The 25,884-nt window shown below is 61.3% G+C and overlaps 2 protein-coding genes across 2 annotated transcripts in view; both read right to left on the bottom strand.

Moving 5' to 3' along the window:
* Positions 1–260: 260 nt before the first annotated feature.
* On the bottom strand, positions 261–19,500 carry GPAA1 (glycosylphosphatidylinositol anchor attachment 1). The gene is given in 13 exon segments (XM_063155838.1): positions 261–521; positions 1,487–1,654; positions 2,090–2,302; positions 3,246–3,307; positions 7,147–7,300; positions 8,274–8,470; positions 10,255–10,451; positions 10,923–11,024; positions 12,103–12,250; positions 15,552–15,663; positions 17,946–18,003; positions 18,006–18,118; positions 19,445–19,500. Coding segments are annotated over 13 exon segments (1,824 nt in total). The 3' UTR covers positions 261–277.
* A 3,706-nt stretch (positions 19,501–23,206) lies between these two features.
* EXOSC4 (exosome component 4) overlaps positions 23,207–25,884 on the bottom strand; it is a 3,785-nt gene continuing 1,107 nt past the window's right edge. Inside the window, exons 2-3 of the mRNA XM_063155746.1 lie at positions 25,737–25,820; positions 23,207–23,825 (exon numbers count right to left, since the gene is read on the bottom strand). Of these exons, the coding sequence (XP_063011816.1) occupies positions 23,454–23,825; positions 25,737–25,820 (456 nt within the window). The 3' untranslated portion in view covers positions 23,207–23,453. The remainder of the gene's footprint in view (positions 23,826–25,736; positions 25,821–25,884) is intronic.

The following is a 25,884-nucleotide window of genomic DNA, read 5'->3' as shown; positions in this document are numbered from 1 at the left end:
GTGTGTCCATGCCGTGTCCGTGTGTCCGTCCCCGTTGGTTATTTCCAGCAGAGCATGTTCCAGAGCAGCAGCCAGCACGGGTACGCCCCCAGGCAGAGCAGCGGGCTCAGGTGAGGGGTCTGTCCGTGTGTCCATGCCGTGTCCGTGTGTCCGTCCCCGTTGGTTATTTCCAGAAGAGCACGTTCCAGAGCAGCAGCCAGCACGGGTACGCCCCCAGGCAGAGCAGGGGGCTCAGGTGAGGGGTCTGTCCGTGTGTCCGTGTGTCCGTCCATGTCCCTCATTTCCAGAAGAGCACGTTCCAGAGCAGCAGCCAGCAGGGATACGCCCCCAGGCAGAGCAGCGGGCTCAGGTGGGCCCCGTGCAGGTGCTCCTGCAGCAGCCCCTGGCCCAGCGCCCCCAGGAAGCGCTGCCAGGCCTCGCCCAGCCCCGCCGGCGCCTCCAGCAGCTCCCGCTCCAGCAGCACCGCCACGAACAGCGACAGCCCCGGGGTCGTCAGCACCAGCAGCACGGCCAGGGGCAGCCTGAAAGGGGGGAAAAACAGGGTTAGAGACCCCCGGGACCACCGTGGGAACCACCCTGAGACACCTGGGACCCCCCCATGGATCCCAGAGCCCCCCAGGAACAGCGACAGCCCCGGGGTGCTCAGCACCAGCAGCACAGCCAGGGCAGCCTGGAACGGGGGAAAGCAGGGTTAGAGACCCCTGGGAACCACCCTGAGACACCTGGGACCCCCCCATGGATCCCAGAGCCCCCAGGAACAGGGACAGCACCAGCGGGGTGGCCAGGGGCAGCCTGGAACGAGGAGGGGGGATGGATGGGTTAGAGACCCCTGGGAACCACCCTGAGACCCCTGGGACCACCCTGAGACCCCCGGGACCCACCCTGAGACCCCCGGGACCACCCTGAGACCCCGGGACCCCCGTGACTCCAGAAGCTCTGGGACAGGGACAGGGACAGGCCGGGGGTGCTCAGCACCAGGAGCACGGCCAGGGGGACACGGGACACCCAGAGCCCCCCAGGGACCCCTCCTCACCTGTGTCCAAGAGCTCTCACCTGTCCCCCCCTCTGTGTCTCACCTGTGCCCAGGTGTGTCTCACCTGTTGCCCCCGGGTCGCACGGCGGCCGCAGGTGGCACCAGGCTGTCCCCAGGTGTCCCCAGGTGTGTCTCACCTGTCCCCAGGTGTGTCTCACCTGTTTCCCCCGGGTCACACGGCGGCCGCAGGTGGCACCAGGGTGGCCCCGTGTCCCCAGGTGTGTCTCACCTGTCCCCAGGTGTCCCTCACCTGTTTCCCCCGGGTCGCACGGCGGCCGCAGGTGGCACCAGGGTGGCCCCGTGTCCCCAGGTGTCCCCAGGTGTGTCTCACCTGTCCCCAGGTGTGTCTCACCTGTTTCCCCCGGTCGCACGGCGGCTGCAGGTGGCACCAGGGTGGCCCGGTGTCCCCAGGTGTCCCCAGGTGTGTCTCACCTGTCCCCAGGTGTCCCTCACCTGTTTCCCCCGGGTCGCACGGCGGCCGCAGGTGGCACCAGGGTGGCGCCCAGCAGGAAGCCCAGGGAGAAGTTGAGCAGGGCCAGGCACGAGAGCAGCAGGGCCAGGGCCAGCAGGGCCACCAGCTTGAGGGACATCCAGCCGCGCTGGCCACCCCCGGAGAGAGCCCTGGGGACACAGAGGGACACGGTGTGACACGGTGTGACACAGAGGGACACGGTGTGACACGGTGTGACACGGTGTGACACACAGGGACACGGTGTCACCACCCCTGTCACACGGTGTCACCACCACCAGTGTCACACATGGGCAGCAGCCCCACACCTGTACCTGTGGGTACCTGTGGGTGCTGTGGGCAGTGCCACCTGTACCTGTGGGTACCTGTGCCAGCCTCACCTGTGCGTGCCCTGGGGCAGTGCCAGCTGTACCTGTGGGTACCTGTGGGCACCTGTGGGCACCTGTGGGTGCCAGGCTCACCTGTGCGTGCTGTGGGGCAGCGCCATGCCCGCCACGTAGATGCCAATCAGTGCCAGCACCACACCTGTACCTGTGGGGCAGTGCCAGCTCACCTGTGTGTGCTATGGGTACCTGTGCCAGGCTCACCTGTGCGTGCTGTGGGGCAGCGCCATGCCCGCCACGTAGATGCCAATCAGCGCCAGCACCACGGCCTCGGCCTCGCCCACGGGGAAGTGCTGGGTGGCCACGGCCTGGCCCCGCACGGGCAGCAGGTACAGGGCAGTGCCCGCGCCCCACGAGACCAGGATGGGGGGCACCAGCCACAGCAGGGACCCCGAGCCTGGGGGGCAGAAAGGGCGTTAGAGTGGGGTACAGGGTGGGTACAGGTGGGCACAGGGGGTCCCAGCAGGTACAGGGGGTATAATGGGGGGCACAGGGGGTATAATGGGGGGCACAGGGGGTATAATGGGGTACAGGGGGTATAATGGGGGTACAGGGGGTATAATGGGGGTACAGGGGTATAATGGGGGGTACAGGGAGTATAATGGGGGGCACAGGGGGTATAATGGGGGTACAGGGGTATAATGGGGGGCACAGGGGTATAATGGGGTACAGGGGGTATAATGGGGGCACAGGGGGTATAATGGGGGGTACAGGGGGTATAATGGGGGGCACAGGGGGTATAATGGGGGTACAGGGGTATAATGGGGGTACAGGGGTATAATGGGGTACAGGGGGTATAATGGGGGGCACAGGGGGTATAATGGGGGGCACAGGGGGTATAATGGGGGCACAGGGGGTATAATGGGGGTACAGGGGTATAATGGGGGCACAGGGGGTATAATGGGGGTACAGGGGGTATAATGGGGGCACAGGGGTATAATGGGGGTTCAGGGGGTATAATGGGGGCACAGGGGGTATAATGGGGTACAGGGGGTATAATGGGGGTACAGGGGTATAATGGGGTACAGGGGTATAATGGGGGTACAGGGGTATAATGGGGCACAGGGGGTATAATGGGGGTACAGGGGGTATAATGGGGGTCCCAGGTCAGGGTGGGGGTCCCAGGGTGGGTCTGGGTCACTCTGAGGGTCCCAGATGAGGGTGGGGGTCCAGATAGAGTGGGGGTCCCAAGGGGGGTCCCAGGGTGGGTCAGGGGTCTCAGGGGTGGATCTGGGGTCACTCTGGGGGTCCCAGGGTGGGTCTGGGGTCACTCTGGGGGTCCCAGATCATGGTGGGGGTCCAGATTAGGGTGGGGGTCCCAAGGGGGGTCTCAAGGTGGGTCTGGGGTCTCCTCACCTCCCCGGGGGGCGTCTCCCCCTCCCCCTCCTCGCTCCGGCTCAGCCGCATCCACAGGTCCAGGGCGTGGGGAGGGGTCAAGGAAAGGGACGGACCCCAAAACACCCCCAAAATCCTCCCTTTTCACCCCAAAACACCCCCAAAATCCTCCCTTTTCATCCCAAAACACCCCAAAATCCTCCCTTTTCACCCAAAATGCCCCAAACCCCAAATCCTCCCTTTTCACCCAAAATCCTCCCTTTATACCCCAAAATCCTCCCTTTTCACCCAAAATCCCCGCTTTTCACCCCAAAATACCCCAAATCCCTCCTTTTACCCCAAAATCCCCCAACCCCAAAATCCTCCCTTTTCACCCCAAAATGCCCCCAAAATCCTCCTTTTTCACCCCAAAATGCCCCAAAATCCTCCCTTTTCACCCCAAAATGCCCCCAAACCCAAAATCCTCCCTTTTCACCCCAAAATCCCTCCTTTCACCCCAAAATCCCCCCAAACCCCAAAATCCCTGCTTTTCACCCCAAAATCCCTCCTTTCTCACCCAAAATCCCACACTTTCCCCTACAATGCCCTCTTTTTCCCCAAAATCCTCCCTTTCCCCCAATCCCTTCTTTCCCCAAATCCCCCATTACTCCAAAATCCCTCTTTTTCCCCCAAAATCCCTCCTTTTTCCCCAAAAATCCCTCACTTTCCCTCAAATCCCTCATTTTTCCCAAAATCCTCCTTTTTCCCCAAAAATCCCTCATTTTCCCCCATTTTCCCCTCTTGCCTCCCCAAAATTTCCCTTTTTCCCCAAAACCCCTCATTTGCCACCTTGTGCCCCGATTCCTCTGTTTCCCCCCAAACCCCATTTCTGCCCCAAATTCCCTTTCACCCCAAAACCCATTTCCCCCCCCAAAACACGCATTTTCCCCATTTTTCCTCCAAATCCCTGTTTTTCCTGGTTTTCCCCCGTATTTTCCTCATTTCCCCCCATTTCCCCGATTTCTATCTGCATTTCCCCAATTTTTCTCCATGTTTTGCTATTTCACCCCATTTTTTTCCTATTTTTTTACCCCCGTTTTTTCACCGGTTTTTCCCGTTTTTTTCCCATTTTTACTCATTTTTTCCCGTTTTTTCCCATTTTTGCCATTTTTTACCCCAGGATATGCGCAGGGCCAGCACCAGCACCAGCAGCCCCAGGGCAGGGCTGATGAGCCCATTCCCCATTTTCCCCTGTGCTTTTACACCATTTTTTACCCGTTTTTACCCCACTTTTAGCCGATTTTTCCCGTTTTTTCCCATTTTTTCCCAGTTTTTCCCAATTTCCCCGTTTTTCAACCCAGGATATGCGCAGGGCCAGCACGAGCAGCAGCAGCCCCAGGGCAGGGCTGGGTGAGCCCATTTTTAACCCATTTTTACCGGATTTTCACCGTTTTTTCCCCATTTTTCACCGTTTTTTCCCGTTTTTCCCCGTTTTTCACCGTTTTTTCCCAGTTTCTTTCCCATTTCCCCGTTTTTCACCCAGGATATGCGCAGGGCCAGCACCAGCAGCAGCAGCCCCAGGGCAAGGCTGGGTGAGCCCATTTTTAACCCCATTTTTACCGGATTTTCACCGTTTTTTCCCCATTTTTCACCGTTTTTTCCCCGTTTTTCACCGTTTTTTCACCATTTTTCCCCGTTTTTCCCAATTTCCTGGTGTTTCACCCCAGGATATGCGCAGGGCCAGCACGAGCAGCAGCAGCCCCAGGGCAGGGCTGGATGAGCCCATTTTTAACCCCACTTTTACCGGATTTTCACCGTTTTTTCCCCATTTTTCACCGTTTTTTCCCGTTTTTTCCCCGTTTTTCCCAATTTCCCCGTTTTTCAGCCCAGGATATGCGCAGGGCTAGCACGAGCAGCAGCAGCCCCAGGGCAGGGCTGGGTGAGCCCATTTAGGGCTGGGTGAGCCCATTTTTAACCCCATTTTTACCGGATTTTCACCGTTTTTTCCCCGTTTTTCCCCGTTTTTTCACCGTTTTTCCCCGTTTTTCCCAATTTCCCCGTTTTTCACCCAGGATATGCGCAGGGCCAGCACGAGCAGCAGCAGCCCCAGGGCAGGGCTGGGTGAGCCCATTTTTAACCCCATTTTTACCGGATTTTCACCGTTTTTTCCCCGTTTTTCCCGTTTTTCCCCCGTTTTTCACCGTTTTTTCCCAGTTTTTCCCAATTTCCCCGTTTTTCACCCCAGGATATGCGCAGGGCCAGCACGAGCAGCAGCAGCCCCAGGGCAGGGCTGGGTGAGCCCATTTTTAACCCCATTTTTACCGGATTTTCACCGTTTTTTCCCCGTTTTTCCCCCGTTTTTTCACCATTTTTGCCCATTTTTTCCCAATTTCCCGGTTTTTCACCCCAGGATATGCGCAGGGCCAGCACGAGCAGCAGCAGCCCCAGGGCAGGGCTGGATGAGCCCATTTTTAACCCCACTTTTACCGGATTTTCACCGTTTTTTCCCCATTTTTCACCGTTTTTTCCCGTTTTTTCCCCGTTTTTCCCAATTTCCCCGTTTTTCAGCCCAGGATATGCGCAGGGCCAGCACGAGCAGCAGCAGCCCCAGGGCAGGGCTGGGTGAGCCCATTTTTAACCCCATTTTTACCGGATTTTCACCGTTTTTTCCCCGTTTTTCCCCGTTTTTTCACCGTTTTTCCCGTTTTTCCCAATTTCCCCGTTTTTCACCCCAGGATATGCGCAGGGCCAGCACCAGCAGCAGCAGCCCCAGGGCAAGGCTGGGTGAGCCCATTTTTAACCCATTTTTACCGGATTTTCACCGTTTTTTCCCCATTTTTCACCGTTTTTTCCCCGTTTTTCACCGTTTTTTCACCATTTTTCCCCGTTTTTCCCAATTTCCTGGTGTTTCACCCCAGGATATGCGCAGGGCCAGCACGAGCAGCAGCAGCCCCAGGGCAGGGCTGGATGAGCCCATTTTTAACCCCACTTTTACCGGATTTTCACCGTTTTTTCCCCATTTTTCACCGTTTTTTCCCGTTTTTTCCCCGTTTTTCCCAATTTCCCCGTTTTTCAGCCCAGGATATGCGCAGGGCCAGCACGAGCAGCAGCAGCCCCAGGGAGGGGCTGGGTGAGCCCATTTTTAACCCCATTTTTACCGGATTTTCACCGTTTTTTCCCCGTTTTTCACCGTTTTTTCCCCATTTTTCCCCGTTTTTCCAATTTCCCCGTTTTTCAGCCCAGGATATGCGCAGGGCCAGCACGAGCAGCAGCAGCCCCAGGGCAGGGCTGGGTGAGCCCATTTTAACCCCATTTTTACCGGATTTTCACCGTTTTTTCCCCATTTTTCACCGTTTTTTTCCCGTTTTTTCACCATTTTCCCCGTTTTTTCCCAATTTCCCGTTTTTCACCCCAGGATATGCGCAGGGCCAGCACGAGCAGCAGCAGCCCCAGGGCAGGGCTGGATGAGCCCATTTTTAACCCATTTTTACCGGATTTTCACCGTTTTTTCCCTGTTTTTCACCCTTTTTTCCCTGTTTTTCACCGTTTTTTCACCGATTTTCACCGTTTTTCCCAATTTCCCCGTTTTTCACCCCAGGATATGCGCAGGGCCAGCACAGCAGCAGCAGCCCCAGGGCAGGGCTGGGTGAGCCCATTTTTAACCCCATTTTTACCGGATTTTCACCGTTTTTTCCCGTTTTTCACCATTTTTCCCCGTTTTTCCCCGTTTTTTCGCAGTTTTTCCCAGTTTCCCCGTTTTTCAGCCCAGGATATGTGCAGGGCCAGCACGAGCAGCAGCAGCCCCAGGGAGGGGCTGGGTGAGCCCATTTTTAACCCCATTTTTACCGGATTTTCACCGTTTTTTCCCCGTTTTTCACCGTTTTTTCCCGTTTTTTCACCATTTTTCCCCGTTTTTCCCAATTTCCCCGTTTTTCAGCCCAGGATATGCGCAGGGCCAGCACGAGCAGCAGCAGGCCCAGGGCGGGCGCGTAGGAGCCGATGGACACGAAGCGCGACAGCGAGGGCAGCAGGTACAGGAAGTAGGACTGGTGCAGCCGCTCCAGGAGGTTGTTGAGCTTCCGGAACATTCCCTCCAGGGTCCTGGGGGCCAACGGGGGGTCTGGGGTCAGGGGAGACCCCCAGGATCCCCAAATACAGAGAGAGACCCCGGGGATCCCCAAATACAGAGAGAGACCCCCGGGGATCCCCCCAAATACAGAGAGAGAGACCCCCAGGATCCCCCAAATACAGAGAGAGAGACCCCCGGGCATCCCCCAAATACAGAGAGAGAGACCCCCGGGCTTCCCCAAATACAGAGAGAGAGACCCCCGGATCCCCAGCCCCATAGAGGATCCCCTTCTGGAACGTTCCCTGCAGAGCTCCTCGCAATGGCATCAGACCCCCGGGACCCCTCCCCAGTGTCACCCAGTGTCACCCCAAGACCCTCAGGACCCCCTCAGGACCCTCTCCAAATACCCCCAAACCACCCCAAAACAGCCTAGGACCCCCTCTGGGACTCCCCCCAGGGACCCCCAAACTCAGAACTGCCCCCAAACCCCTCCAGGGACCCCCCAAACTCCCCCAAAGCCCCCAGACCCACCTGCCCAGCACCCCCAGGTCGAACTTGTGCTGCCGGAAGCTGTTGATTCCTCTCAGGGTCAGGGACCCCAAGACCCCCATGGTTCCCAATCCCTCCAAACCCCCTCAGGACTCCCCCAAATGCACTCAGGACCCCCCAAACCCTGCCAGGGACCCCAGACTCACCTCCCAAGCACCCCCAGGTCGAACTTGTGCTGTCTGAAGCTGTTGATGCCCCTCAGGGTCAGGGACCCCCATGGTTCCCAAACCCCCCCAGGGCCCCCCAAATGCACTCAGGACCCCCAAACCCTGCCAGGGACCCCAGACCCACCTGCCCAGGACCCCCAGGTCGAACTTGTGCTGCCGGAAGCTGTTGATGCCCCTCATGGTCAGGGACCCCCAGGGTTCCCAAAGCCCCCCAGGACCCCCCAAATGCACTCAGGACCCCCCAAAGCCCCCAAACCCCCCAAATCCCCCCCAAAGCCCCCAGACCCACCTGCCCAGCACCCCCAGGTCGAACTTGTGCTGCCGGAAGCTGTTGATGCCCCTCAGGGTCAGGGCCTCGATGCGGAAGCGCAGGAAGAGCCCGTGAGCCCCCCCGGGCCCGCCCCCGGCCTGGCCCAGCACCATCAGCCCCAGCGTGCGCAGGCTCTGGGCATAGCCGGGGCCCGAGGGACCCTCCGGGGGGGGCAGCTGGGGAGAGAGTGACCCCTGAGTGACCACTGAGTGACCACTGACCACACTGACCCCCCAGCACCATCAGCCCCAGCGTGCGCAGGCTCTGGGCATAGGCAGGGCCCGAGGGACCCTCCGGGGGGGGCAGCTGGGGGAGAGAGGGGTGTGAGTGACCATTGAGTGACCACTGAGTGACCACTGAGTGACCACTGACCACACTGACCCCCCCAGCACCATCAGCCCCAGCGTGCGCAGGCTCTGGGCATAGCCGGGGCCCGAGGGACCCTCCGGGGGGGCAGCTGGGGGAGAGAGGGGTGTGAGTGACCACTGAGTGACCACTGACCCCACTGACCACTCAATGAACCCCCAGCACCATCAGCCCCAGCGTGCGCAGGCTCTGGGCATAGCCGGGGCCCGAGGGACCCTCCGGGGGGGGCAGCTGGGGGAGAGAGGGGTGTGAGTGACCATTGAGTGACCACTGACACCCCAGAGTGACACTGACCCCACTGACCACTCAATGAACCCCCAGCACCATCAGCCCCAGCGTGCGCAGGCTCTGGGCATAGCCGGGGCCCGAGGGACCCTCCGGGGGGGGCAGCTGGGGGAGAGAGGGGTGTGAGTGACCATTGAGTGACCACTGAGTGACCACTGACCACACTGACCGCTCAATGAACCCCCATTGCCCCCCTGAGCCCCCCAGCGTGCGCAGGCTCTGGGCATAGCCGGGGCCCGAGGACCCTCCGGGGGGGGGCAGCTGGGGAGAGAGGGGTGTGAGTGACCACTGAGTGACCACTGACCCCACTGACCACTCAATGAACCCCCAGCACCATCAGCCCCAGCGTGCGCAGGCTCTGGGCATAGCCGGGGCCCGAGGGACCCTCCGGGGGGGCAGCTGGGGAGAGAGGGGTGTGAGTGACCACTGAGTGACCACTGAGTGACCACTGACCACACTGACCCCCCCAGAGTGACCACTGACCACACTGACCCCCCAGCACCATCAGCCCCAGCGTGCGCAGGCTCTGGCATAGCCGGGGCCCGAGGGACCCTCTGGGGGGGGCAGCTGGGGGAGAGAGTGACCCTGAGTGACCCCTGAGTGACTCCTGAGTGACCACTGAGTGACCCCTGAGTGACCCCTGAGTGACTACTGAGTGACCCCTGAGTGACCACTGAGTGACCACTGAGTGACCGAGTGACCCCTGAGTGACCATTGAGTGACCCCTGAGTGACCACTGAGTGACACTGAGTGACCACTGAGTGACCCCTGAGTGACCACTGAGTGACCACTGAGTGACCCCTGAGTGACCCCTGAGTGACCATTGAGTGACCCTGAGTGACCCCTGAGTGACCACTGAGTGACCACTGAGTGACCACTGAGTGACCCCTGAGTGACCACTGAGTGACCCCTGACACCCCCAACCCGGGCAGCAGTGCCCCCGAAACCTGGGAGAGACCCCCTGAACCCCCCAGGACCCCCAAAGCCCCCCGGACCCCACTTTCCCCTGGAAGGAGCAGAAGAGGTTCAGCAGGTCCGGTTGGGCAGTGCAGCCCCCAGACCCCCCAAATCCCCCCCAAATCCCCCCCAAAGCCCCCAAATCCCCCCCAAAGCCCCCCAGGACCCCCCCGGGACCCCCCCGGGACCCCACCTTTCCCTGGAAGGTGCAGAGCAGGCCGCTCTTGAGGCAGAAGGAGTGGAAGAGGTTCAGCAGGTCCAGGTTGGGCAGCACAGCCCCCAGACCCCCCAAATCCCCCCCAAATCCCCCCAGGACCCCCCAAATCCCCCCAAAGCCCCCCCAGGGCCCCACCTTGCCCTGGAAGGTGCAGAGCAGGCCGCTCTTGAGGCAGAAGGAGTGGAAGAGGTTCAGCAGGTCCAGGTTGGGCAGCTGCCCGTTCAGCCCCTCCACGGCCACGTCCACGCTGGTCACCACGTCCGAGCTGAGCTCCAGGGCCAGCGCGGCCTGGATGGCCCCGGCCCGGCCCGGGACCCCCCCTGAGCGGATGTCTGGGGAGGGGGGACACCTGTGAGACCCCCAGAATGGCCACGGGACCCCCAGAGCCACGGCACACCTGAAACCCCTGTGTCCACGCTGGTCACTGTGTCCGAGCTGAGCTCCAGGGCCAGCGCGGCCTGGACGCCCCCTGAGCGGATGTCTGGGGGCAGAGACCCCCGTGAGACCCCCTGAGAACCCCCAGAATGGCCACAGGACCCCTGAGACCCCCCCAGAATGGCCACGGGACCCCTGAGACCCCCAGAGCCGCAGGACCCCCATGGATCCCCCATGTGTCCACTGTGGTCACTGTGTCCGTGCCCAGCTCCGGCCACGGTCGCCTGCATGGCCCTGAGCCCTCCCAGTGCTCCCAGTCCCTCCCAGTGCTCCCAGTGAGGTTCCCATCACCCCTCCCAGTCCCTCCCAGTGCTCCCAGTAAGGTTCCCATCACCCCTCCCAGTCCCTCCCAGTGCTCCCAGTCCCACCAGTGAGGTTGACATCATGGTAGGCCTCCAGCCAGGCCTGTGTCCCCAGCAGGTCGTGCTCGGTCACCAGGAAGATGAGATCCTTGGCCCAGTACACCTGGCCTGGGGGAAACTGGGAGCTGTGGGAGTGTCCCAGTATGGACCAGTACAAACCAGTATGGCCCCAGTGCAGCCCCAGTACACCCAGTGCAGATCCTTGGCCCAGTACACCTGGCCTGGGGGAAACTGGGAGCTGTGGGAGCGTCCCAGTATGGACCAGTACACCCCAGTATGGCCCCAGTGCAGCCCCAGTGCCTGCCCAGTACACCTGGCCTGCGGAAACTGGGAGCTCTGGGAGCATCCCAGTATGGACCAGTACACCCCAGTATGGCCCCAGTGCCTGCCCAGTACACCCAGTACAGCCCGAGGGAGATGAGATCCTTGGCTGGGGAAACTGGGAGCTGTGGGACTGACCAGTATGGACCAGTACAAACCAGTACAGCCCCAGTGCAACCCCAATCCCTGCCCAGTACACCCAGTACAGCCTCAGTGTCCCCCAGTGTCCCCAGTGTCCCCAGTGCCCCCAGTGTCCCCAGTGTCCCCCAGTGTCCCCAGTGCCCCCAGTATCCCCAGTGCCCCCAGTGTCCCCCAGTGTCCCCAGTGTCCCCCAGTGTCCCCAGTGTCCCCAATGTCCCCAGTGTCCCCAGTGCCTCCAGTGTCCCCAGTGTCCCCCAGTGTCCCCAGTATCCCCCAGTGCCCCCAGTGTCCCCCAGTGTCCCCGAGTGTCTGCCAGTGTCCCCAGTGTCCCCAGTATCCCCCAGTGTCCCCCAGTATCCCCAGTGTCCCCCAGTGTCTGCCAGTGTCCCCAGTGTCCTCCAGTGTCCCCCAGTGTCCCCATTTTCCGCCCCTCACCTCGGCAGAACTCTGCCAGTGCCAGCAGCAGCCCCACGGCCTGGTCACTGTGGGACCCCCAGAGCAGCCCCCCAATGTTCCCAGTGCCCCCCAGGACCCCCAGAGCCCCCAGGACCCCCGTTATCCCCCTCACCTCGGCAGTAGCCGGCCAGGGCCAGCAGCAGCCCCACGGCCTGGTTGTTCTTGCTGCCCTCGGAGCAGGGCACAGGCAGCCCCCCAGTGCCCCCCAATGTTCCCAGTGCCCCCCAGGACCCCCAGAGCCCCCCAGGACCCCCGTTATCCCCCTCACCTCGGCAGTACCCAGCCAGGGCCAGCAGCAGCCCCACGGCCTGGTTGTTCTTGCTGCCCTCGGAGCAGGGCACCAGCAGCAGCAGCGCCTCCGTGCTGGCGGCGCGGGGGGCTCGCAGCACCCCGAACACGTTGGTGCCACGCACCAGCTGGGGGGAGAGCACCCCAAAATCACACAGGGACCCCAAACCTGCCCTGAGACCCCAACACAACATCCCCACAGCACCCCGAACACGTTGGTGCCACGCACCAGCTGGGGGGAGAGCACCCCAACATCACACAGGGACCCCAAAACCCAAACAGGGATCCCCAATTCACCCAGGGACCCCAAAACACCCCAACATCCCCACAGCACCCCGAACACGTTGGTGCCACGCACCAGCTGGGGATGGACACCCCAAAATCACACAGGGACCCCCAAATGTACCCTGAGACCCCTAAACAACGTCCCCGCGGCACCCCGAACACGTTGGTGCCACGCACCAGCTGGGGGAGAGCACCCCAAAATCACACACGGACGATACGATAGACCCCCAAACCTGCCCTGAGACCCCCCAAACCCACAAAGCAACCCCAACATCCCCGCAGCACCCCGAACACATTGGTGCCACGCACAAGCTGAGGGGAGAGCACCCCAAAATCACACAGGGACCCCCAAATGTACCCAGAGACCCCAACACAACACCCCCACAGCACCCCAAACACGTTGGTGCCACAGACCAGCTGGGATGGACACCCCAAAATCACACAGGGAACCCCCAAATGTAGCCTGAGACACAAACACCCCCACAGCAGCCCGAACACGTTGGTGCCACGCACCAGCTGAGGACAGACAGACAGAGCACCCCAACATCACACAGGGACCCCAAAACCCAAACAGGGATCCCCAATTCACCCAGGGACCCCAAAACACCCCAACATCCCCACAGCACCCCGAACACGTTGGTGCCACGGACCAGCTGAGGAGAGAGCACCCCAAAATCACACAGGGACCCCAAACCTGCCCTGAGACCCCAACACAACATCCCCACAGCACCCCGAACGCGTTGGTGCCACGCACCAGCTGGGGATGGACACCCCAAAATCACACAGGGAACCCCAAATGTACCCAGAGACCCCTAAACAACATCCCCATGGCACCCCGAACACGTTGGTGCCACGCACAAGCTAAGGACAGACAGACAGACACATCACACACGGACCCCAAACCTGCCCGGGACCCCCAAACCCACCAGGGACACCCCCAGGGAACCCCGGCAGAGCCCAAGGGTCCCACAGGCACCAGGAGCTCCCCTCACTGCAGGCCCTTCCCAGTGCTCCCAGTTCCCCCAGTTCCCCCCATGCTCCCAGTTCCCAGTGCTCCCAGTTCCCCCCATTTTCCCAATCCCCCCAGTTCCTTCACTCCTCCAGTTCTCCTGATTTCCCCAGTGCCCCCCAACTCCCCCAGTCCCCATTCCCAGTGCTCCAGTCCCCTCCATTTCCCCAGTTCCCCCTCCCAGTGCTCCCAGTCCCTCCAGTGCTCCCAGTCCCTTCCAGTCCCCATTCCCCCAATTCCCAGTGCTCCCAGTCCCTACCACTGCTCCCAGTACCCTCAGTTCCCCCATTGTCCCACTTTCCTGTGCTCCCAGTCCCCCCAGTTCCTCCAGTCCCCCCTAGACCTCCAGTCCCCCCTCCCAGCACTCCCAGTTTCCCCAGTCCATTCCCAGTTCTCCCAGTGCCCCCCAGTGCTCCCAGTTCCCCCCAGTTACCCCAGTTCTCCCATTCACCCAGCTCCCACCAGTCCCTCCCAGTCCCCGCCAGTCCCCATTCCCAGTGCTCCCAGTCCCCATTCCCAGTGCTCCCAGTCCCCATTCCCAGTGCTCCCAGTCCCCATTCCCAGTGCTCCCAGTCCCTCCCATTCCCCATTCCCAGTGCTCCCAGTCCCTCCCATTCCCATTCCCAGTGCTCCCAGGGCTCCCAGTGCCATTCCCAGTGCTCCCAGTCCCCCCCAGTCCCCATTCCCAGTGCTCCCATTCCCCATTCCCAGTGCTCCCAGTACCCCCCATTCCCCATTCCCTGTGCTCCCAGTCTGTCCCAGTGCTCCCAGTTCCATTCCCAGTGCTCCCAGTGCTCCCAGTCCCATTCCCAGTGCTCCCAGTACCCCCCATTCCCCATTCCCAGTGCTCCCAATCTGTCCCCGTGCTCCCAAGTCCCATTCCCAGTGCTCCCAGTCCCCATTCCCACTGCTCCCAGTCCCATTCCCAGTGCTCCCAGTGCTCCCAGTGCCATTCCCAGTGCTCCCAGTCCCCCCAGTCCCCATTCCCAGTGCTCCCATTCCCCATTCCCAGTGCTCCCAGTCCCCCCCATTCCCCATTCCCAGTGCTCCCAGTCCCATTCCCAGTGCTCCCAGTCCCATTCCCAGTACTCCCAGTCCCCCCAGTCCCATTCCCAGTGCTCCCAGTGCTCCCAGTGCCATTCCCAGTGCTCCCAGTCCCCCCCAGTCCCCATTCCCAGTGCTCCATTCCCCATTCCCAGTGCTCCCACTCCCATTCCCAGTGCCCCCAGTTCCCCCCAGTCCCCATTCCCAATGCTCCCATTCCCATTCCCAGTGCTCCCAGTCCCCATTCCCAGTGCTCCCAGTCCCCCCCAGTCCCATTCCCAGTGCTCCCAGTCCCCCCATTCCCCATTCCCAGTGCTCCCAGTGCTCCCAGTCCCATTCCCAGTGCTCCCAGTCCCCCCAGTCCCCATTCCCAGTGCTCCATTCCCCATTCCCAGCGCTCTCAGTCCCCCCCATTCCCCATTCCCAGTGCTCCCAGTCTGTCCCAGTGCTCCCAGTCCCATTCCCAGTGCTCCCAGTCCCCCCAGTCCCATTCCCAGTGCTCCCAATCCCATTCCCAGTGCTCCCAGTCCCCATTCCCAGTGCCCCCAGTCCCCATTCCCAGTCTGTCCCAGTGCCCCCAGTTCCCCCCAGTCCCATTCCCAGTGCTCCAATCCCATTCCCAGTGCTCCCAGTCCCCATTCCCAGTGCCCCCAGTCCCATTCCCAGTCTGTCCCAGTGCTCCCAGTCCCCCCCATTCCCCATTCCCAGTGCTCCCAGTCTGTCCCAGTGCTCCCATTCCCATTCCCAGTGCTCCCAGTCCCTCCCAGTCCCATTCCCAGTGCTCCCAGTCCCCATTCCCAGTGCTCCCAGTCCCTCCCAGTCCCCCCCATTCCCAGTGCTCCCATTCCCATTCCCAGTGCTCCCAGTCTGTCCCAGTCCCCCAGTCCCCATTCCAGTCTGTCCCAGTGCTGCCAGTGCTCCCATTCCCCATTCCCAGTGCTCCCATTCCCCATTCCCAGTCCCCCCAGTCCCCATTCCCAGTCTGTCCCAGTGCTCCCAGTGCTCCCAGTGCCATTCCCAGTGCTCCCAGTCCCCCCCAGTCCCCATTCCCAGTCTGTCCCAGTGCTCCCAGTGCCATTCCCGGTCCGTACGTATCGCTCGTGGGCCTCGTCGGGGAAGGGCAGCGTGCGGCTGAAGGGCTGTGTGTGGACCTCGAGCCCCAGCTGGAACATGGCCTGCTCCAGCCACGCCACGGGCATGCCTCTATAAAAATATGGGGTAAAATTGGGGATTTAGGAACCCCAAACCCCACAGGCTCTGCTCCAGCCACGCCACGGGCATGCCTCTATAAAAATATGGGGTAAAACAGGGGATTTAGGAACCTCAGAGCATCCCTGAGCCCCAGCTGGAACATGGCCTGCTCCAGCCACGCCACGGGCATGCCCCTAAAATAAACAAACAGGGGATTCAGGAACCCCAAACCCCACAGGCTCTGCTCCAGCCACGCCACGGGCATGCCCCTAAAATAAACAAACAGGGGATTCAGGAACCCCAAACCCCACAGGCTCTGCTCCAGCCACGCCACGGGCATGCCCCTGGAATATGGGGTAAAACTGGGGATTTAGGAACCCCAAACCCCACAGGCTGTGCTCCAGCCACGCCACGGGCATGCCTCTATAAAAATATGGGTAAAACAGGGGATTTAGGAACCCCAGAGCATCCCTGACCCCCAGCTGGAACATGGCCTGCTCCAGCCACGCCACGGGCATGCCCCTGGAATATGGGGTAAAACAGGGGATTTAGGAACCCCAAACCCCACAGGCTGTGCTCCAGCCACGCCACGGGCATGCCACTAAAATAAATAGTGGATTTAGGAACCCCAAACCCCACAGGCTCTGCTCCAGCCACGCCATGGGCATGCCTCTATAAAAATATGGGGTAAAATAGGGATTTAGGAACCCCAGAGCATCCCTGAGCCCCACAGGCTCTGCTCCAGCCACGCCACGGGCATGCCTCTATAAAAATATGGGGTAAAATAGGGGATTTAGGCACTCAGAGTGTCCCCAAATCCCTTCTGCAGCTTCTCCAGCCAGGAGTGGGGATGTGAAGCCCCCCAGAACTCCCCCAAACCCCAAGGGGGTCACCTTGAACCCCAAAATTCCTGTCCCCCCTCTCCAAACCCCCCTCCCCAAACCCCCCAGTCCACCCCAAAGCCAAGCCCAAATCCCTATCCCCAAACCCCAAATCTCCCATTCTCACCCCACTTTCCTCCTGTGCCCCCCAAAGTCCTGGGCATGTCCTCCCCCCACCAAACCCCTGAAATCCAACCCCAAACCCACAACCCTAAATCCCCCAAACCCGACCCAAACCCGACAAAACCCCCAAATCCCAACCCCAAACCTCCCAAACCCAACCCCAAACCCCCCAATCCCAAATCCCCCAAATCCCCCTATTCTCACCCCACTTTCCTCTTGTGCCCCCTGAATTCCTGGGCCTCAAAAACCCCCAAACTTGACCCCAAAACCCCCAAACCTGACCCCAAATCCCCAAATCCAACCCAAACCCCAAATTCCTGGGTTCTTACCCCGCTTTCCTCTTGTGCCCCCCAAATTCCTGGGCCCGTCTCCTTCCCCAAACCCCCAAATCCAATCCAAACCCCCCCAAACCCAAACACCTCAAACCCCCTAAATCCCAAATCCCAATCCCAAGCCCCTCAAATCCAACCCCAAAACCCCCAAACCCCCCCAAACCCAATCCCAAATCCCCAAACCTGATCCAAACCCCTCAAACCCGACCCCAAACCCCCCAAACCCCCAAACCAAACCCAAACCCACAATTCAATCCCAAACCCCAAACCCTGGGGTCTCACCCCACTTTCCTCTTGCGCCCCCTGAAGTCCCAGCTGTGTCCCCCTCCCCAAAACCCCCCAATCCAACCCCAAACCCGCAAACCTGACCCCAACCGCCCTTAATCCCACCCAAAATCCCCCAAATCCAACCCAAAACCCCAAATTCCCCCCTTCTCACCCCACTTTCCTCTTGAGCCCCCGAAATCCCGCCGTGTCCCCCTCCCCAAACCCCCTTAAACCCCTCAAACTGACCCAAAACCCCAAAACCTGACCCTAAACCCCCAAACCCAAATCCCAAACCCAAATCCCGGGGTCTTACCCTGCTTTCCTCTTGTGCCCCCCAAACTCCTGCCTGCGTCCCCCTCCCCAAAACCCCCCAAATCCAACCCCAAAGCCCCCAAACCTGACCCCAACCACCCTTAATCCCACCCAAAACCCCCCAAATCCAACTCCAAACCCCCCAAAATCCAACCTCAAACCCCCAAACCTGACCCCAAAACCCCCCAAACCTGACCCCAACCGCCCTTAATCCACCCAAAACCCCCCAAATCCAACCCCAAACCCCCCAAATCCAACCCCAAACCCCCCAAACCTGACCCCAACCGCCCTTAATCCCACCCAAAACCCCCCAAATCCAACCCAAAACCTCTCAAAACCCCCAACCCCAACCCCAAACCCCAAATCCCGGGGTTCTTACCCCGCTTTCCTCTTGTGCCCCCCGAATTCCCGGGCCAGCGCCAGCGCCCGCGCCCCCAGGTCGGAGCCTCGCCCACCATGGTGGAGCCCATGGCGTTCTCAGACAGGTACGTGCGGGGGGCCAGGGCAGGCAGCAGCAGGAACCAGGTGAGCCCCGACAGTTAACTCAGGACGCTGTGGGGGACACCCCAAAACCATCAGTGACACCCCAAACCATCAGTGACACCCCAAAAATAACCCCAGAGCCATCAGTGACACCCCAGAGCCAGCCCTGACACCCCAAAGCCAGCACAGGTAACAGCAGGAACCAGGTGAGCCCCGACAGGTAACTCAGGACGCTGTGAGGGACACCCCAAAACCATCATCGGCACCCCAAAACCATCAGTGACACCCCAAAAATAACCCCCTAACCATCAGTGACACCCCAACCCCATCAGTGACACCCCAACCCCAGCACAGGTAACAGCAGGAACCAGGTGAGCCCCGACAGATAACTCAGGACGCTGTGAGGGACACCTCAAAACCATCAGTGACACCCCAAAACCATCAGTGACACCCAAAAATAACCCAGAGCCATCAGTGACACCCCAAAGCCAGCACAGGTAACAGCAGGAACCAGGTGAGCCCCGACAGGTAACTCAGGATGCTGTGAGGGACACCCCAAAACCATCATCGGCACCCCAAAAATAACCCCCTAACCATCAGTGACACCCCAGAGCCGGCCCCTGACACCCCAACCCCGCACAGGTAACAGCAGGAACCAGGTGAGCCCCGACAGGTAACTCAGGACGCTGTGAGGGACACCTCAAAATGGGCATTGGCACCCCAAAAATAACCCCAAAACCAGCCCTGGCACCCCAAGCCCAGCCCACAGCCAGCACCGAAACCCTGATTCCATCACTGACACCCCAAAAACAGCATCAGCACCCCAAAACCACCCCCAGGACCCCCCTCCTCAGAGCCTCCCACTCCCCAGGATGATTTTGGGGTGCCCCAGAGGGGTTTCGGGGTGCCCCACTCACTACAGGGGGATTTTGGGGTGCCCCAGAGGGGTTTCGAGGTGGCCCTAGACTGATCAGAGGGGTTGCTGAGGTCCCCCTGAGCCCCTCAGGGTTTTGGGGTGCCCCCAGACACACCATGAGGAGGGGTCTGGGGTCGCCCCAGGGTTTTGGGGTGCCCCCAGGGTTTTGGGGTGCCCTCACTGACCAGACAGGGGTGTTAAGGTGCCCCCAGTTCCCCTGCAGGTTTTGGGTCCCTCAGGGGGTTTTGGGGTGCCCCCCCATGTTTCGGGGTGCCTCAGGGTATTTTGGGGTCCCCTCCATGTTTCGGGGTCCCCCCCATGTTTCGGGGTGCCCCCCACTCACCATAGCGGGGTGTTGAGCTGCAGCAGCAGCCCCCCATGTTTTGGGGTGCCCCCCATGCTCTGGGTGCCCCCCATGTTTTGGGGTCCCCCCCCATGTTCTGGGGTCCCCCCATGTTCTGGGGTCCCCCCTCACTCACCACAGCGGGGTGTTGAGCTGCAGCAGCAGCCCCCCATGCTTTGGGGTGCCCCCCATGCTCTGGGGTCCCCCCCCATGTTCTGGGGTCCCCCCCACTCACCACAGCGGGGTGTTGAGCTGCAGCAGCAGCCCGGGCCAGCGCCCGCCGGCACTGCGGGGTCCGACAGCAGCCCCATGGCCCTGAGATATTGGGGAGGGGGATGTGGGGTCAGGGGGGCACCGGGACACACTGAGACCCCCCCCCCCCAAAAAAACCCCAAACCCCACAGGGAGACCCCAGACCCCCACAGAGACCGGAGAAACCCCAAAAAACCCCACAGAAACCCCCAAACACCACAGAGACCCCACAGGGAGACCCCAGACCCACAGAGACCGGAGAAACCCCAAAAAACCACAGAAACCCCCAAAACACCACAGAGACCCCACAGAAACCCCCCCCAAAAAACCTCACAGAGACCCTCCCAAACCCCTTACCCCACCCCACGGACTGCCAAACCCCCCCAAACCCCACAGAGACACCAAGGAGCCCCCCAAAAACCCACCCACACCCCGGGGACACCCCAAATCCCCCTCGTTGCCCCCCAAACCCCTCCCCAGGGACACCCCAAACCCCATAGAGACCCCAAACCCCACAGAGCGAGACCCCAGAGCCCCTTTACCCACTCCATGGACCCCACAGAGCTCCCAAATCCCCTCAGGTCTCCCCCAAATCCCCCTCAGGCCGGGGCCCTGCCTCCCCCACACCCCCACACCGCGTTCCCCCCGCCTCCCACAGCCCCCACACGGCCCAGCTCCCTGTCCCGCACCCCCTGTGCCCTCCGGGACGCCCAAAAACCCCAAAATGTCCCCAAAAAAACCCCCCCCCAAAAATCCCCAAATCCCCCAAAACCTGCGGAGCACGGCACGGCCAGGCCGCTCAATCGCTGCCGGAGCGCGCGGCCAGGGCGGGGAGCGGAGCGCCGAGACAGAGATCGCGGGCACCGCGCCGCCAGGGGGCGCCGGGCGAGGGGCGGGGCCAAGGGGTGTGGGCGGGGACAACAGGCTATGGGCGGGGCCAAGGGGATGTGGGCGGGGCCAACAGGCAATGGGCGGGGCCACGGGAATAACGGGGATTTGGGGTAAAGGGGCAAAAAGGGGGACAAACGGGGGGAAACACGGGGGTTTGGGAGCAAAAAAGGGGAAAAAAAGGGTGAAAACGGGGGCACAAAAGGGGTGAAACCCGGGGGTTTGGGGGGGCAGAAAAGGGGCAAAAAAATGGGGGCGCTGGGGCAAAAAGGGGGAAAATCGGGGGGTTTGGGGGTACAAAAGGGGACAAAAAAGGGGAAAAATGAGGGGGTTTGGGGTGAAAGGGGTAAAAATGGGGAGAAAAGGAGGGGTTTGGGGGGAAAAAAGGGGGGGTTGGGGTCACAAAATGGGGCAAAAACAGGGGGAGAACTGGGGGGGTTGGGGGCACAAAACGGGGGGAAATTGGGGGTTTGGGGTTACAAAAGGGAGCAAAAAAGGGGCAAAACTGGGGAATTTGGGGGCACAAAAGGGGTGAAAAGGGGGAAAATGGGGGGTTTGGGGTAAAGGGGGGGAAAATGGGGGGAAAACAGGGGATTTGGGGGCAAAAAAGGGGGAAAACCATGAGGTTAGGGGGCATAAAAGGGTACAAAAAAAGGGGTAAAAATGGGGGGTTCGAGGGGTACAAAAGGAGGAAAAAAGGGCATTTTTGGGGGCACAAAAGAAGGCAAAAAGGGGGGGGGGGGACCTGGAGGGTTTGGGGGCACAAAGTGGAGAAAAAACGGGGCAAAAATGGGGAATTTGGGGCGCAAAAGAGGGCGAAAAAGGGTGGTTTGGGGGCACAAAAGGGGCTCTGGGCCAAGGGAGGTGACAGGGACAGCCTGGGGACAACCAGGGAGAGGAGCACTGGGGTGACACACCCAGGGCACACAGGTGACACACAGAGGGACACAGAGCTGCAGTGACACACCCCGGTTTATTGCCACGGAGACACCCCAAAACACAGGGGCCACAGTGTCCCCAGTGTCCCCAGTGTCCCCAGGCCTGGTCACTGCAGTGGTGTGAGGCTGCAGCCCCCAGGGGTCATTTGGTCACCACAGGGTCCCCCAGGTCACTTGGCCATGGCAGTGTCCCCACGGTGGTCACTGTGCCATGGCAGTGCCCGTTCATGGCCACGTCCCCACAGTGGTCACTGTGGTCACTGTGCCATGGTGGTGTCCCCACGGTGGTCACTAAGGTCACTGCTCCATGGTGGCGTCCTGGTGTCCCCACGGTGGTCACTGTGGTCAGTGATGCTCCATGGTGGTGTCCTGGTGTCCCCACGGTGGTCACTGCTCCATGGTGGTGTCCTGGTGTCCCCACGGTGGTCACTGCTCCATGGTGGTGTCCTGGTGTCCCCACGGTGGTCACTGTGGTTATTGTGCCCATGGTGGTGTCCTGGTGTCCCCACGGTGGTCACTCTGGTCATTGTGCCCATGGTGGTGTCCCTGGTGTCCCACGGCGGTCACTGTGGTCACTGTGCCATGGCCGTGTCCCTGCAGCGGTCACTGCTCCTGTGGCAATGTCCCTCAGTGTCCCAGTGGTCAGTCACTGTGCCATGGCAGTGTCTCTGCTGGTCACTCTGGTCACTGTGCCATGGCAGCGTCTCTGCTGGTCACTCTGGTCACTGTGCCATGGCCATGTCCCCAGGGTGGTCACTGCGATGATCACGGTGCCATGGTGATGTCCCAGGGTGGTCACCACGCTGGTCAGTGTTCCATGGCAGCATCCCAGGGCGGTCACCACGCTGGTCAGTGCCCCATAGCAGTGTCCTGGGGTGGTCACCATGCTGGTCAGTGCTCCATGGCGGTGTCCTGGGGTGGTCACCACGCTGCTCAGTGCTCCATGGCAGCATCCCAGGGCGGTCACCACGCTGGTCAGTGCCCCATAGCAGTGTCCTGGGGTGGTCACCATGCTGGTCAGTGCTCCATGGCAGCATCCCAGGGTGGTCACCACGCTGGTCAGTGCCCCATAGCAGTGTCCTGGGGTGGTCACCATGCTGGTCAGTGCTCCATGGCAGCATCCCGGGGCGGTCACCACGCCTGGTCAGTGCTCCATGGCACCATCACGGGGTGGTCACCATGCTGGTCAGTGCTCCATGGCAGTATCCTGGGTGGTCACTGTGGTCACTCAGTGTTCCATGGCACCATCCCAGGGTGGTCACCGTGCTGGTCAGTGCTCCATGGCACTGTCCTGGGGTGGTCACCATGCTGGTCAGTGTTCCATGGCAGCATCCCGGGGTGGTCACCACGCTGCTCAGTGCTCCATGGCAGCATCCCAGGGCGGTCACCACACTGGTCAGTGCCCCATAGCAGTGTCCTGGGGTGGTCACCATGCTGGTCAGTGCTCCATGGCAGCATCCCGGGGCGGTCACCGTGCTGGTCAGTGCCCCATAGCAGTGTCCTGGGGTGGTCACCACGCTGGTCAGTGTTCCATGGCAGCATCCCAGGGCGGTCACCACGCTGGTCAGTGCCCCATAGCAGTGTCCTGGGGTGGTCACCATGCTGGTCAGTGCTCCATGGCAGCATCCCGGGGCGGTCACCATGCTGGTCAGTGCTCCATGGCAGCATCCCAGGGCGGTCACCACACTGGTCAGTGCCCCATAGCAGTGTCCTGGGGTGGTCACCATGCTGGTCAGTGCTCCATGGCAGCATCCCGGGCGGTCACCGTGCTGGTCAGTGCCCCATAGCACTGTCCTGGGTGGGTCACCACGCTGCTCAGTGCTCCATGGCAGCATCCCGGGGTGGTCACCACGCTGCTCAGTGCTCCATGGCAGCATCCCAGGGCGGTCACCGTGCTGGTCAGTGCCCCATAGCAGTGTCCTGGGGTGGTCACCACGCTGGTCAGTGTTCCATGGCAGCATCCCAGGGCGGTCACCACGCTGGTCAGTGCCCCATAGCAGTGTCCTGGGGTGGTCACCGTGCTGGTCAGTGCCCCATGTCAGTGTCCTGGGGTGGTCACCATGCTGGTCAGTGCTCCATGGCGGTGTCCTGGCGCAGCCTGGCCCTCACCACGCCGTCCAGCACGGCGTGCAGCCCCCGGCAGGCGGCCTGGGCAGCGTCCAGCACGGGCCGCAGCCGCTCCTGGTGCAGGCGGGCGCTGAGCTGGCACAGGGCCAGCTGCCCGCTGCCCGCCACCGTGGCCACGGCCAGCCTGGGGCCCCCGGCCGCCTCCTCGGCCGCGCTCAGGTCGCTCAGGGCCACCGGGGGCCCGGCCGGGGGCTCGGCCAGCCCGGCCGACCCGGCCACCACAGCCCCGCGCAGCGCCACGCCGGCGTCCAGGAGCGCCAGCCCTGCCGCGCTCACACTGGCACCCAGCTCGCCACCGTCTGCCTGGAGAACCTGGGGAAAAAGGGGAATGGGTCACCCCAAAATGTCCCAAAATATCCCCAAAATCGTATTGACACTGTGTGCCCCAGCAGCGCCACGCCGGCGTCCAGGAGCGCCAGCCCTGCCGCGCTCACACTGGCACCCAGCTCGCCACCGTCCGCCTGGAGAACCTGGGGAGAAACGGGGAATGGGTCACCCCAAAATATCCCCAAAATTGTATTGACATTGTGTGCCCCAGCAGGGTCAGTCCCTGCCGCGCTCACACTGGCACCCAGCTCACCACATCGGCCTGGAGAACCTGGGGAGAAACGGGTCAGGGTCACCCCCAAATGTCCCATAATATCCCAAAATCGTATTGACACCTGTGTGCCCCAGCAGCGCCACGCCGGCGTCCAGGAGCGCCAGCCCTGCCGCGCTCACACTGGCACCCAGCTCACCACCATCCGCCTGGAGAACCTGGGGAGAAACGGGTCAGGGTCACCCCAAAATATCCCAAAATCGTATTGACACTGTGTGCCCCAGCCCAGCCACGCTGGCGTCCAGGAGCGCCAGTCCTGCGCGCTCACACTGGCACCCAGCTCGCCGCCATCCGCCTGGAGAACCTGGGAGAAACGGGGAATGGGTCACCCCAAAATGTCCCCAAAATAACCCCAAAATCGTATTGACACTGTGTGCCCCAGCAGGGTCAGTCCTGCCGCGCTCACACTGGCACCCAGCTCGCCACCATCGGCCTGGAGAACCTGGGGAGAAACAGGGAATGGGTCACCCCAAAATGTCCCAAAATAACCCCAAAATCGTATTGACACTGTGTGCCCCAGCAGGGTCAGTCCTGCCGCGCTCACACTGGCACCCAGCTCGCCACCATCCGCCTGGAGAACCTGGGGAGAAACGGGGAATGGGTCACCCCAAAATGTCCCAAAATAACCCCAAAATCGTATTGACACTGTGTGCCCCAGCAGGGTCAGTCCTGCCGCGCTCACACTGGCACCCAGCTCGCCACCATCCGCCTGGAGAACCTGGGGAGAAACGGTCAGGGTCACCCCAAAATATCCCAAAATATCCCAAAATTGTATTGACACTGCGTGCCCCAGCAGCGCCACGCCGGCGTCCAGGAGCGCCAGTCCGGCCGCGCTCACACTGGCACCCAGCTCGCCGCCGTCCGCCTGGAGAACCTGGGGAGAAACGGGGAATGGGTCACCCCAAAATATCCCCAAAATATCCCCAAAATTGTATTGACCCTGTGTGCCCCAGCCCAGCCATGCTGGCATCAAGGAGTGCCAGTCCTGCCGCGCTCACACTGGCACCCAGCTCGCCGCCGTCCGCCTGGAGAACCTGGGAGAAACGGGGAATGGGTCACCCCAAAATGTCCCAAAATAACCCCAAAATCGTATTGACACTGTGTGCCCCAGCAGGGTCAGTCCTGCCGCGCTAACACTGGCACCAAGCTTACCGCCGTCAGCCTGGAGAACCTGAGGGGGAGAAGGGGTCAGGGTCACCCAAAATCCCCTAAAACAAACCTGAAACGCCCCAAAATCCCATAGATCCTACGTGCCCCAGAAGGACCAGCCCGCCGCGCTCACGTGGGCACCGAGCTCACCGCCATCAGCCTGGAGAATCTGGGGGAAAAGGGGACAGGGTTACCCCAAAATGCCCAAATTACCCCAAAACATCCCCTGAAAGATCCCAAAACAAACCCTAAAACACCCTAAAAAACCCCAAAACCCACACAGAACCCATGTGTGTCCAGCCCAGCTGTGCCCCCCCGTGACGCCCAGCTTGCCTCCATCTGCCTGCAGCACCTGTGGTCAGGGACACTCCAAAAACACCCCAAATCACCCCAAAAACGCCACAGATTTTGGGTGAGCACGGCCCCTCCAGGATCCCTAAATCCCCCCAGGACCCCCCAAACTCCCCCAGACTCACCTGGACGTGCACGTCGATCGGGGAGCGGGGATAGAGTTGGCTGAGCACGGCTCCTCCAGCACGCCCCACAGCATCAGCGCTCCCCTAAACCCCCCCAGAACACCCCAAACCCCCCCAGGACCCCCCAAATCTCACCTGTACGTGCACA

This window comes from Melospiza melodia, chromosome 1 (genome assembly GCF_035770615.1).
Source record: "Melospiza melodia melodia isolate bMelMel2 chromosome 1, bMelMel2.pri, whole genome shotgun sequence".
Lineage (NCBI taxonomy): Eukaryota > Metazoa > Chordata > Aves > Passeriformes > Passerellidae > Melospiza > Melospiza melodia.
The sequence above is the reverse complement of the archived record's forward strand: the minus strand, read 5'-3'. Positions and strand labels throughout refer to the sequence as shown.